This window comes from Peromyscus leucopus, chromosome 15 (assembly GCF_004664715.2).
Source record: "Peromyscus leucopus breed LL Stock chromosome 15, UCI_PerLeu_2.1, whole genome shotgun sequence".
Taxonomy (NCBI): Eukaryota; Metazoa; Chordata; class Mammalia; order Rodentia; family Cricetidae; genus Peromyscus; species Peromyscus leucopus.
Window position 1 is genome coordinate 9,134,657 of NC_051076.1, and position 13,911 is coordinate 9,148,567.

General features: G+C 48.2%; 1 protein-coding gene across 5 annotated transcripts in view; it reads left to right on the forward strand.

The window, feature by feature from the left end:
* Kcnk2 (potassium two pore domain channel subfamily K member 2) overlaps positions 1-13,911 on the forward strand; it is a 195,873-nt gene that overhangs the window by 52,980 nt on the left and 128,982 nt on the right. For 2 of the 5 annotated variants that reach the window (XM_028876758.2, XM_028876762.2), the window contains exon 2: positions 12,352-12,662. In XM_028876758.2, the coding sequence (XP_028732591.1) occupies positions 12,352-12,662 (311 nt within the window). Of the gene's footprint in view, positions 1-8,171; positions 8,587-8,873; positions 9,278-9,337; positions 9,473-12,351; positions 12,663-13,911 lie in introns of those variants that run through there. The other 3 variants (XM_028876759.2, XM_028876760.2, XM_028876756.2) reach the window with 3 other exon arrangements.

Below are 13,911 nucleotides of genomic sequence, written 5' to 3' on the forward strand. Positions count from 1 at the left end.
ACAGGAACTTGGGGGGTCAAACTAAACTTTCCTCATCAGGGTTGGTTCTTGCTTCCATCATGGGTCTGGGGTTTTATAATATAGAAATTACTGTGTTGGTCCAAGTAGCTTTTCAATGGGTGTTCTGACACTCCATAAACACATTTGCATAATTAGCTGTGTTAGTTGGAGTGTGGTGTTGACATGTCTTGTGATTCTCACAGAGACTGAGAGAAGCTTGTGACTACTACCCAGAATCAACACTCTCGCTGCTCATTACCAAATTATGCCCATTGTCCCATGGAGGCAAACTATGTTTTGGACCAATGAGAAGCTTTACATTTTGATTGGCTGCTTAGGAAAGGTCAGAGTGCCCTCCATATCATGAAGCCCTCATCAATTAAGATACCATTTCCCTCCAGATTGTAGAACATTCCAGGGTAACCACCCTTCTTTTGGGGGGTTCCTGTGCAGGCTGCTGTAGGGCTGGCTACACAGCCGCATCACAAACATCAGTGTGGTGGAAGTTGCACAGGCAATAAGAAGGAATTGGGGAGAAAAACTATAATGGAGGCAATTTCATCAGCCAAGCATCAGCAGCTTCTAGAGGAAGGACTTTTCCTTTCTGAGAGGGGATGGGTGCGGGAATTCATGGAATGACTAAGTTGGTTCATGACCTTGGCCCTGGAAGGAATGCTTAGGCACGTGGTTTCTGGTAGCTTGATGCTTCTGTTAATTCTGCTCAGTTGGTGGAGTTTCAAAGAGGGGAAACTGATGGTCTAGAAGAAGATTGGTCCCATAGACAATGACTGCTTGTGTTTGGATCTGGAAATTTAAAATTAGATTAATAGCTATTTATACCAGGCCCTCCCCCACCACGCTCTTGAATAAAAGCCTGGCTCCCTGCTATTTGGAGAGGGTAGAATCTTCATAGGAGGTCTTCTGTCCTTAGGGGTGTATCTTTGCATGGATTGCAGCATTGCAACCTTCAAGCCTGTTTCTGTCTTCTAAGCCCCACTGTGAGGTGAATAGCTTTGACCTGCCTATGGTGATACTACAGTCCACTCTCACCAGTCCAAAGTAAAAGAGCCCATCTGTAATGGATGGGAACCTCCCCGTGCTGTGAGCCAAAAGCACACCTTATCTCTTTACAAGTTGACTTATCTCTGGCATTTGTCACAATCAGAGAAGGATCCTGACCTCATGACCTAACCAGAAAGGTAACAATGGAGGAGGAGTCAATCAGGCCTAAATGTGAGGTAACAAGAGGGTGGGCTGTCTGTGTTTATTAGGAATGTCTGGATTTAATGTTGCTTTTTCTCAAACATTAAAGTGTTACTTATTTTGAAGGCTCTGTGTTTTTCTTGACAATCCTTCAGTTTTGTGCTAGAGAAGGGAGAGCCTTTTTAGTACTAGCCCCATGTCTCAAACTGAGACACTTCAACACAGACTAACTCAGTGAAGAAATCACATTATAACCATCCCTCCCAGGGCCTCTCAGGCTGTGCTGACATAGCCATGGTCACGTGGCCATAGCCGTGGTCACGTGGCCTGAGTCATGTTTAACCTGCGGGGACTTTTGTTGTCAGCCATTTCTTCATCTGATTTGACTTAATTTGAAAATTAGAAAATCTCTTCTAAAAATCATCTGAAACTCTGGCTTCACAGACTCTGGGTCAGTTTCTCTTCTGGAAGGAAGCAATGGAAGCTGCCTGAAATATTTGCTTCCTTTCTGATACATACTTTATAAGCAAATGGTACCTCTGTGAGGCTGTAGGCTTTGAGATTTTGGACCCCTGCTTGATGGCCAGGCTCTCAGTCACGCTATTTTTGGGCTTTGACTCATGGAATAAGCATTGATTTTTGGAATTTTGAACTTACTATATGTTAGCTATTGTGCGGAGGAACAAGATGCCAAGGTCTTTTTGAATTTATTGGAGTCTTACAGGCAATGTTACAGGCTGAATTGTATTTTCCCACAATCAATATTTTGGGGGAAATAAATAAAATCTTAATCCCAGCACCTTAGGATGTGAGCTTACTGGGCAATAAGGTCTTTGCAGAAGCAATTAAGATGAGATCCTTAGAGTGGCCTGGGCAATACTACTGGTCTCTTAAAGAAGGGCAAGTGCGGATATGAAAACTGGCCACTCGAAGGGCACACATGCTATGAAGAAAGACAAGGATACAGTGCCCAGGGCACGGGAGAGCTGTCTCCAAGGCAAGAAATACCATGGACTTCCAGCCAACTGCAGGAACTGCCAGTCAACAGAATTGGTCCCGGGGAGTTGTGAGGGAGCATGGCCCTGGGACACGTTGATTTCTGACCTTTGGTCTGCAGAATGCAGACCACACATTTCTGTTGTTTTTAGCCACCCACGTTTTTTGCTCCATTAGTAATAAAAGACAGTCTGAATAAATATTTAATGACAGCGAAGCTGGAAGGACGGCTACACAGGCTGTGCTGTAGGAGCGTGTGTTGGGGGCAATGGGCTGAACTTGCTTGGGAGGTAGTGGGCTTTTTGGAAGAGGGGTGTTTCAGCTGAGGTCTGATGGGGATGTAGCTTGTATTCTCCTCAGAAAGGGGGCAGGCACAGTCCAGGATGGAAAAACTGGCATGCACGAAGGCTTATTAGGGGAGAAGTGGTAAAATGAATCCAAAAACCTGGAATCCAGCTGGTGACTGAACAGCAAACGCAGAGACGCTGAAGCTCTTGGTGAAAGGCCTCTGTACTCACAGTACACTCACCGGCCCGCATTGTGCAGAGGAAGTTAGTTGACTTCAATAAGGCTAAGAACCACGTTGTTTGTCTCCTATGGTCCTGACGAGGACCAAACCACAAATGAAGGGTCTTCAATACACCTGGCTCATGGTGAACCTTTGGTATAGGTTGTCTATATTGTTCTTCCTCTCCATCTCCTCTCTCCTCTCCTCTTGCCCATCTCCCTCTTCCCTCACTCTGTTCCTTCCTTCTCCCTCCTTCCCATGGCCCCTTTTCTCTTTCCTCCTCCTTCATTTTGATAAAGCAAGGAGCTGCTTGGCCCTGGGCCACCTTTCACACTGTGGCCTGAATTCCGAAGGCACCAGGAACAAGCAAGTGTGTAGGGTTTCAACAACACATTTTACATTCAAAAGTTCTGCACTGTCGCAGTGTAGAAAGGGGTCGATTCTCAGTGGAGAGGAGGCCATTGGTGAAAGGCCCTGGGGAACAGTGACCAGGAGGACTTAGGATAGACTACTCAGGGAGTCAAAGTACCTGGGTCATGTTTTAGGAAATGTAGAAAGTCCTTGAGCACTTTACCAAACTTTGAATCTAATAGAAAGTCATTGTCTATATTTTAGGATTTTCATCTAGGGGAAATATGGCCTGGGGTAATCCATGTTAAATCTTCCGTGAGTCCAGCTTATGGCCTTGGGCAGGTTTGACATGTGCACGTTCAGTCACAGACACAAAAAGATGTAAGCGGAGGGAAGACCATGGATGGGACATCAGAAGCTTTGTTTTCTGAGCACAGTAGAACATGTCTTCAGGGAGTCACTCTCCATATTGTTTGTTTGTGACAATCTCAGAGGAGATGTTGATTTCCTCTTCCCAGCACCGTAGTCAGCACCAGCAGAAACTGCGCTGTCAAGCAAAGGCAAACTGCTGCACAGGCACAGGTCCTTGGTCCCATGCATGGGTTTTACCTGACGCGTTGCCTGGGTCGAACAGCCATCAGCTAATGAGAGCCATCAGGGACCAGGCACAAAGGCTACTGTGTTTTGAATGGGAGACGTCCCTTATAGATTTGGGTGTCTGAACACTAGGTCCCCAGTTGGTGGCACTGCTTGGAGAGGTTTAGGTGTGGCTTTGCTGGAGGAAGCATGTCACTGGGGCGGGCTTGGAGAGTCTAGACTCATCAACTACCCTTAGCTCACTCTCTCTACTTCCCCCTGTGGTTGAGGATGAGAGCTCTCAGCTTCCTGCTTCAGCTGCTGCTGTGTCCGCACTTGTTACTGTGTTTCCCTGCCTCTGTGGGTGGACTCTAACCCTCTGGAGCTTTAAGTCTGAACAAACTCTTCCTTCTGTAAGTTACTTCTGGTCATGGTGTTTCATCCCAGCAACAGAAAAGTGACTGATGCAGAAGTGCTGTGTTGAAAATGGAACAACCAAGTCTTTTCAGGTCACACTGAAGCTGAGATGTGATATGGACATATGTGGGTGTCTACCCTGATCTGCCAACGATTACACTGCTCTGGAGCCGTATTTCTCACACTGCTGAAAACTGCCCCAGTGGTCATGTGCGATCATGGCAGCCTAGGCCTGGATCCCATCCCTTGTCAAATGGTTCCGGGTGTAGTCCTTGACCGACAGCATTAGTGTCTCCTCGAGACTTGTTATGAGTGCCAGTTCTCAAATCTCACTGAAGATAAAAAAAAAAATATCAGAACTCTGGGTGTGGGAGAAGCCTGTGGGTTCTACCAGCCCCTTCAGATGACTCTAATTCAAGTTGCAGACATCCCATCCTACACATAGCTTGTGTGGACAGCCGGCCTTGAAGGATTGCCTTCTAAAAGGCATCACACAGCTCAGGTCTTACTGACATTTGATGCATGCTTCTTAGGGGCCTCATCTACTTCTCTCCTGCTGCAGAACAAATCCCCCCACCAACCCGGCTCCCTAAGTTCCCTGTGTTCTCCCAGCTGTCTCCCACCACAGGCCTTTGGCAAGCCCTTCTGTTGGGGAAGATCTTTCCTTACAGTTGTTACTTCCTCATACATATGCTCACTTCCTCAGAGGCCTTCTCTGAGCTTTCAACATAAAATACTGCCGCAGTGCCCTGTAACTTTCTCAGTGCTATGTACTGGAATGTCACAGGTGTGTTCACTTATACCTACCCTCTTTAGACCAATCATCCTGAAGGCAGTGTGCTTGCTGTGTCTACAGAACTGCTCAGGGTGAAGTAGCCAGCCACTCAGTGAGTATTTGACCAGTGTGCCTTATTCCTCCTATCTGTAGAATGGTGTTTCCTGAAAGATTAAATACATTACAAAATATATAAGGAGTTGGAATTTGCTGGTGGTCTGGCTTCAGCAGTAGCTCCCGTTTTCATGAGTTTAGGCTAATGGGTAAATTATCATATTATACATGTAAATGGTGCCAGTGTTTGGATCTAGAATGTCTCCCGAAGGCACCAGTGTGGAAGGCTAAGACCTCAGTGTGGCAGTATCTGGAAGTGCCGTGGACTTGTAGGTAGTGGGACCTGGAGGGAGGTCTTTAGATCATTGGAAGCTTGGCTTAAAAGAGGATGGTGAGATGCAGGCTGCCCAGGCTTCTCTCTGGCTTCTTTGTTTGTGGTGTAAGTCATGTGGCTATGGTAGCTCTGTCTTCATGATATAGGTCCCATAAAATGAGACCATATGATTTTGTACTGGAACCTTCAGGATTATAGGACAATATAACCTTTTTCTCTTTCTAGGTTAGTCACCTCAAGTATTCCATTTTAGTAACATGAAGATGACATTACGAATGATGTGTCACCCTGGCTCTTCCATCCATTTCTTGTGAGCACAGTGAGCACTCCCTATTTAGTAGATCAGGAACTGACCATCAGATGATTCTATTCACAATTCAGAAGCAGCAGAGGTAGGATGCTCACAGAATTCCTTTGATGTACTCAAAATAATGAAAAAAAAAAAGAGGCATGCTCATTTCTTATTTTTTTTCCTCCATGAAGGCATTTTGAGTAAGCCAGGATAAAATAAATAAATAAATAAATAAATAAATAAATAAATAAATAAATAAATAAATAGCAAAATTAACATGAGAATGAAGTTCTGAGTTCAGGCTGCAAGTTGGATCTCTGTATATATTCTGAAAGGACCAGAAGGAGGCTTTTTGGGAGCCCAATCTTTTCACCATGTATTTTGGACTTTTCTTGTGGATTAAAACATGATCAAAGCAATTCTCTGCCCTTCCATTACACTTCTCACGAGGTTGGTGTGTACAGAGTAAGGTGTGCGCATTGTTAATAGGACAACCCAACCTGCTTCTCTCATTTCAGTGACACACAATCTGGTCTTCCTCTTATTTCAAACACTCTTATGCATGCCTTTGTCATACAAGTTGCTTAAAGGGGCAGGGATGCTGAAGGAGGCACTGTGGGGCTGCTCTGGACAGGAGGCTAGAGGCAGCCAGGGCCTTGGGCACTCTCGTGGTCCCTTCAGATTATTTGGGGAGATTAGCTTTTAGCTTCTGGATTAAATCTCCCCCATATGGTTTAGAATCTTTCCTTTTTAATTTTCTTCCTTGTTTTTAGAGATTCATCTTTATTATGTGTGTGAGTGTTTGCTTGCATGTATTTGTGTATACCAGGTTTGTATAGTGCTCTTGGAGGTCAGAAGGCGGCATTGGGAATCCTGGAACGGGAGTTACAGATGGTTGTGAGTCACCGTGTCGGTGCTGGGATCTGAACTTGGGTCCGCTTCTGAAACACCAAATGCTCTTAACTGTTGAGCTAGCTTTCCTGCCCCCACCCCTCTACCCCCACCATGCACACCAACCAAAGCACCCTGCACACATAGGTTGCCAGTGAGCTGACAGGGATTGATGGTGAGACTTAAAGCCTGCAAGTGTGGGAGAGCAGAGCCATGGAGGCATGTGTACAGAAATACACAGGGGCGCCAATGTCCCAGGGGACTGGGCAGTCACTCAGTTGACAGACCAGTCAAGGCAAGGCATGGATAGACCCAGAGAGGGAAGGTTTGGAATAAATTAGGGAAAGCAAAGAAAGGAAGGGAGGAGAGAGAAATGTAGGGAAAGGAAAGATAGCCTGGGGTTATTTTTTCCTGGGCAGCAAAATGGCTTTGTAGGGCAAAAATGATTTCAAGTTGGGGAGTTTTACCCATTCCTTCTATAAGTTGGGTATCCTTGCTCTGGATGCTTGGAGTGAGACCAGGAGAATGATAATGTTTGTGCTTATCAGCAATCCTGAACTCAGCACCCCTCAATAGTCCTGTGTGTTAGGGGACATGGCCAGCCTTCCCAGAGTCCACAAGATAGTGCTGTGACAAACTGACCAGAAAAAAAAAAAAAACAAATGGTAAGCCAGCAGACTAGGACTCTCTGGAAACCGCACCCAGCATGGAAGTTCTTATTGAATGCTAATCTGGAATCTAAGGGCCACTGTGAAGACATTTTATCCCTGGAGTTAGCTCAAGATTACTGTAGTCCTGTAGGTGGGTGTCACCCATTCAGGAACAAAAGAGACTTCCTGGTGTAGATGAAACTGTGCCTCAAGCTTCCAGTGTGCTGTAGCTGCTCTGGGATTCCAGAGGGATTTGCAAGATTCAAGAATTGTGTGAACTAAGCCCCTAAAAGCAATCCCCTGGGCAAGCACTTTTGCACACAGGAATATTCTGTGTACAGAACTCAGCTGATGCATTCCCTTAGTCCTGTAAGGTGTGAAGAGGGAGTGTGTTGGGAGAAACTGTGAGAGAAGGTCATGGGGCCCAGAAAGACCTGCAGTGAAGTGAGGAGACAGCATGAGCTATGATGATGTAGAAGCTCTGGGAGGGTCCAAGTCTGCTGGTGAGATCAGATTCATTCTCTTTTTAATGACTTCTGTTACTTTTGAGAGCAGAACCAGAAGTCAAGAAAAAGGTGTTTAAATTGAAGCAAGATGGACGCTTTATTACAGTTGAAGAAACAGGTGCTGGGATTATTCTTGAATAAAAAAAAAATAAAACAAAAAATCATTGATGTTGGAGAGAGTCTTGTAAATGATTTATGAGGTTCATGTTACAGCCACGGCTGTGTCTGTGACTTGCTACGTGTCCCAGAGAAAACACTGGCTTTGCGCAGCACAGTGACGGGGGGGGGGGGGGGGGGGGTGGAGAAGGTGGTGGCCAGCTGGGAGTTCCTGATGGCAAAGTGGAGTGCCTTTCAGGAGGGCAGTTTTAAAGAACTGAAATTCTTCCACATAGAGTAAAGGCAGCATCCAGTCTCCTTCCCTTCCTTGGCCAGTTCTGTTCCAAATCAATCCTTGTCTTCAAGAGTTCAGCAGCTCAGGCGATGCACTCCAGCAGTCTGGGCAGAACTGCTGCCTCCCAGTCTAGGGTTTCCACGGGTGTTGGGGAAGGGGCAGTGAACAAGTTCAGCCTGAGGGCGGATGTCTTGCCGCCCCCGCAGCATCCACCCACACTCAACATTCAGCATCCTTGGTCCCAGCCTTGGGGTGGGGGTGGGGTGGCGGGTTGTCCCAGAGAAAGCAGTCCGTTTTTCTCCATTCCCCCTTGACTGTGGCATCCAGTTCCTTTCTGATTCAGGAACCCCAGGCCCAAATAAAAGAAAGTAGCCCTGAGACCTTAACCCTTCCCCAGTGGAGCCTGGAAGACCCCGGCGTCCTCATGCAGCCCTCACTCGGAGGCTCCCAGGGCACCAGCGAGATGGTGTCTCTGTGCCACCCTGGTTGGAGGGGCGCTAGTGAGGAAGATACTCACCTGTAGGGATCTGGGGTCTCTTGCGACACCCGGACTCGGGAAGGCATGGCTTGGAGCCCTGTGGAAGACGCATGCTTGACAGCTAGAGCAGGAGGTGGCGGTGGGACGCTGGGTGATGGGTGCAGGTGAGGCTCATGCTGCTCTCGGGCGGGAGGCGGGCCGAGGGCGCCACGGGGAGGACGCATTGGCAGCTGGGGCGACGCACAGGGCTGAGAGGGGGGGTGCGGGGAGGCGAGCCCAGGCGGGGACACCGCAGGGGCAGGAGGAGGGAGTTCGGAAAGGAGGGAAGAGCGGCGAGGCGAGGGGAGAGTGGAGCTGCGGGGCCGGGCGGGCCACCCCGGGCCACACCCCCCCTTGCGGGCGCCCGGCGGGGCTCGGGCCAGGCGGGGCGCCGCACAAAGACATGCGGAGAGGGGCTGCGCGGGGCCGCGGCACAAAGACACCCGGGCGCTCGGCCGCGCGGGCTGCAGTGATCACCCCCACTCCGAGCCCCGGGGCAGCGCGGAGCCACCGGCCGAGCGCGCGGAGCCACGGGCCGAGCGCACTCAGGGCCCGCGCGGGACCCCAGGCGGCAGCGCAGTCGGGGTGACCCAACGCGCGCGGGGGCAGCCGCCTTCGAGCCCAACTTGGCCTCGGCCTCGCCCTCTGCCCGGCCTGCCGCCGCTGGTGTCCCCTCCTTCCCGCGATTTCGTTTCTTCTCACGCTCCCCCTACACCCCTCCCGCCTCCAGCACCGCTCTCCCCACCTTGTAAAACAAAGCCGGGGAAAATGCCTGCCCGTGCAGCTCGGAGTGCGCAGCCCATCTTGGAATAAGGAGTGAGTACAATGGCGTGTTGGTAAAAAAAAAAAAAAGAAGAAAAAAGAAAGAAAGAAAAGAAAAAAAGAGAGAGAAAGAAAGAAAAGAAAAATAAAAGCATCAAGTCTGTGTTAAAAAAAAAAAAAACATTTTGAATGCTGCATGCCTCATGCTTGCCAGCGCCTCGCGGGAGAGACCCGGCTATACCGCAGGAGGTGAGACCCCCGGGCACCCACCCCGGCCGCGCGCTCTCTGGGGAGGGCGGCGCAGGTCCCATGGCTCATTTTCCTTTCCATTCCGTGGGTTGGATGTGATCCGGGCTTGGCTACCCAACCCCAGCCCGGATCCTCTCTTGGCGGTGTCTTCTGCTCTTCCGCTGGTGCCTGGGGTTTTTGCGTTTGCCTCCCTCGGGTGTGGGTTTGGCGCATCTTAAGACAGTTTCTAGAGAGGAGGGTCAGCCCTGGAGAGTAGCCCGCAGGCAGGTTGCACGGTGGCCTTGATCACACTTGTTGCCCATAGCATGGAGGACACGCAATGGTGCTGGGGAAAATAAAATAAAAAGCTCGCTTCTGCTGCTGTTTCGGGGGGCACAAGAGGCCAGCGCATGAGGCATATATGGGTGAGGACTAGAGACCAGGAGTGCATTGAGGAGGACGCTGGGGGAGGGGAGAGGTAGTGATGGTGTAGAGGGTGTGTGAACAGCCAGCTTCGTGGCCTCTCTGCTATCACCAGTGGAGGCTGGGAAGCCACAGCGCCCTGATTAGATTGGGAGGGAAGGCTGCCTTTTGCTTTTTGTTTGTTTTAAATATTTATTTTGTATTCCACCAGCTTCTGTCCATTCTAGTCTGCCAATTGTGCATTATATATTTCTGCTAATTAAATATAAGGCCACAGCTTAAAGGAATTAAACTCCTTCAGGAAATTTATCAGCCTAACACACACACACACACACACACACACACACACACACACACACACACGGGGGGGGAGAGAGAGAGAGAGAGAGAGAGAGAGAGAGAGAGAGAGAGAGGGAGAGAGAGAGAGAGGACACCATATCTGCTCTCTCGCTCTCGCTCTCGCTCTCTGTCTGTCTGTCTGTCTCTCTCTCAAGGTGCATCATGACAATATTTTGGTGGGATTTCACGCTGGGGCTGGGTAAATGATAGTGGTTTATAATTCTCTCGACAAGAAAGCAGCCCTAGGGTGAAAGTCAGTACCCTGGGGTGGGGGTGGGGGACCTGACTTTATGATTAGATACAGGACTCCTCTGCTGTGTTCTGTTTTTTAAGTCAGAAGATGGCTCAATTTTAGATTATTTTTCGGTCAGATTCTGAGCAGCAGGGAGGGGGTGGGGAGTGCTGGAGCCGCTACAGGTGATAGTGATCTCTAACTGTAGTAAGCACAAGTCTGTCATTAGATTGTAAAAATCCAAACAGTTAACACCCCTGAAGTGCTTGCTTTGAGAGGCATCACCCTTGCCAGGATGGTGACGGTGTCGGTGTCTTTTAGTTGGTGACTTGATTCGGAACAGGTGGATGTGTGGAGAGGGAGGTACCCCTACTTGTGGTGGGGGGCTGAGCCTCACTTAGGAAGCTGCTGAAGCTGACCCTGGGGAGTCTCCATGGAGAACTGCTGCTGGGGGGGTGGGGGTGGGGGGTGCGGAGGGGCTGTATCCTCAGGTCTGCTCTGATGAGTTCATCTCTTCAAAGTCAGAACTTCCCGTGAGCTCGGCTGCTCCAGGAGATCCTGTCACCCACCTTCATTTTACAAACCCCCTTTGTCTGGTTCATCAAATAGCTTTGTTTGGAGAGTATCTTTTTTAGATGGGCAACAGGAGATGTACTTTATGAACTCACTGTGGTAGCCTACATTTAGAGGGCAGGATAGGTAGCTGTGTGTAAATGGATGCTCTTTATAAGCATCTTCTTGAGTAATTTCTGAGGCTGTAGGGTGCAAGTCCATGGGGATTTGCTATGCGAATATCGAAAAGTAAATTTTAGGTTATGTTACCATTTTTATGAAACCTATATTATACACATGGCAGCAATCTGGCTTGCTTTTGTAAGTGGTGGGCTTTAAGCTAATGATTTGTGTTGGTGTTTAAGTCTCCATCTTCTTGACCATTCTGTTAGCCCATATTAGTTCGCTCTTGCCTCTCCAATCAAATGCTCTGTGGTGAATGGCTTATTTTCCCTCCGCAAGTGGCCATCGAATAGCTTTTGTATTTTCTAAAATGAAACCCATTAATGATGATTTTGAAGAGTTTGGATAAATAATAGATGGACTTGGAGTCACCCCACAGAATCAGGGAGCTCTAATGGAGCAATTAGCCTTGTGCCGAGCATGGAGGGCCTAAGGTGTAAGCCAATGTGCTGCCTTTCTTTCTTCTTGATTTTGCTGGAGAAATAGAGGGCCTTGGTCCTGTCTTGGCTGGTGTGGTTCAAGAGTTAGCAATAACTTTTGTGTTTTAAGCATGTGAGCGATGGCAGAACCATGTTTCATAATGTGCTTACTTTGGAAGACTGGGCTTTAGATATGACTGCGCTAAGTGGTGTGTTCCCACCAGAAGTAGGAAGGATATTTTAACTGCACTGATCGCCATCCCTTCGCTGTAAGAATCTGAAAACCCAAACAGCAAATCTTCTTTACTCTGATTGCTTACAGTGTAAAGGTCTGATATACAGGAGTCAGCCATGAGCCTTCCTCGTGAGCAGATATTTTGTTTAGTACCATCAACCCTTGGGAGCTCACAGCATCTTCATTGACACATACATAATCATGAGCAGAAACAAATCTAGAATGAGAAACTCCTCAGGCATTCTTTTGTTTAGTTCTTGACTTCTTGGTCTGACCCCTGTTTTTTTCCATCCACCTGGCACTCCATTGGCAGCAAAGAGCAGAAGCCCAGCCCTCTCCCTTGAGCCTATATATGGTTCTGGAAATGATTAGAGAAGGCTGCGTGCGGGGTGAGGTCCCTCAGCTCCCACTAGGAGAGTGCCTGAGTTCAGCCAGCCCCGGCTGACCCCCTAAAGAAGCAGCTAACCCCTTGCTTCCAGACTCCTCTAGCCTAACCCAAATTCTCTGTTGTTGTCAGTGGCGGCCCCTGACTTGCTGGATCCCAAGTCTGCCGCTCAGAACTCCAAACCGAGGCTCTCCTTCTCCGCAAAACCCACCGTGCTTGCTTCCCGGGTGGAGACTGACACGGCCATTAATGTTATGAAATGGAAGACGGTCTCCACGATTTTCCTGGTGGTCGTCCTCTACCTGATCATTGGAGCCACTGTGTTCAAGGCATTGGAGCAGCCTCAGGAGATTTCCCAGAGGACCACCATCGTTATCCAGAAACAGACCTTCATAGCCCAGCACGCCTGCGTCAACTCCACCGAGCTGGACGATCTCATTCAGGTAACAACCCCCAGATGAGCTGGGCTCCATTTCTCCCTAAGGGGAAAGACAAGACGAGGGCACCAGGGTGGACCTCACAGTCCCTGAGAGCATGGACCTCCTTCCTTGGTGTCTTCCTTCCTCCATTCTCTCCCTCCTACCGTCATCTCTCTTACTTCTCCTGCTCATCCTCTTCTTTTCTGCTCCTTTATACTTCTTCCTCCTCTGTTCTTTTTGTCCCTGTCTTAGAACTGACAGGGGTTTACTTGGTTGCAGGCCATTGCCTGAGGAGGCCATTGCCCACAGAGAAGTCTTGGTTTGACAAAGTAGTAGAGCTTTTAACCTGGGCTCTGGCCATCGCCACTTAAGGAGACTGGCTTGTACACTCTTGGGATGTACCTTTCACCTTGTGAACAAGTTATCACCCAGTTCTTTAATCTCCTTGGAGTATAGCTTCATTAAATGGTCAGTTTCTTCTCTGAATTCCAACGAAGATCAGCTTACTACTACACAGAAAAATGAAGTTTTTGCGAAAGAAGCACACCAGTTTTAATTTAAAACAGCAGAGCACCATCCTCATGGTGAGCCATGCTTTAAGTATTAACCCCCAAATGATTTCTGTCTGAGTTTGGCCTCTTAGACATGACCATATTTTGGTTGTAGGTTTCTTTGGTGTAAAACGTCATAGGTGACAAGAAAAACCTTCAAATTCCCCTACAAGGGGATTTGCTGGCTGTTGAAAACATTCTCATCATGTACACATCTATTTTCCTAGACAGCTTGCTTTTCCTTGCTTGGTTTAATTCAAATTGGACGGAAAGTGATCTGTGAGTCATCATTTGAGTGTGCTTTTCCTCATTTTGTGTCTGGGTTTTTATATCATTTGAATGAGTTGGGATAACAGATTTAGAGATTTATAATTGGATTAATCCCATGTTTTTGTAGGACCTTTGCCCTGGTTTTATCTCATGATGACTCCCCCTGTTATTCCCAGCCTGTGGAGGAGACATGTCCTTATTCTCACACTGCTGACAGTTGTTCAGAGTTGGTGTTATCTGCTCCTGATCCCCACTGGGGTTCTGCCACATCCTGGCATTTCTGCGTCTCTCCCATTTAACTTAAATTTTGTTCATTTTTGTTTCAGTTTTAAACTGACACAGTCTTGAGTTTTGAAAACGTTCTTTGCACGCTCACACACCAAGCTCTCTGTTGCTTTTAGATAATGGTGGCATGTTCTACAGCGGCAGACAGACAAACAGCTAACTAACCA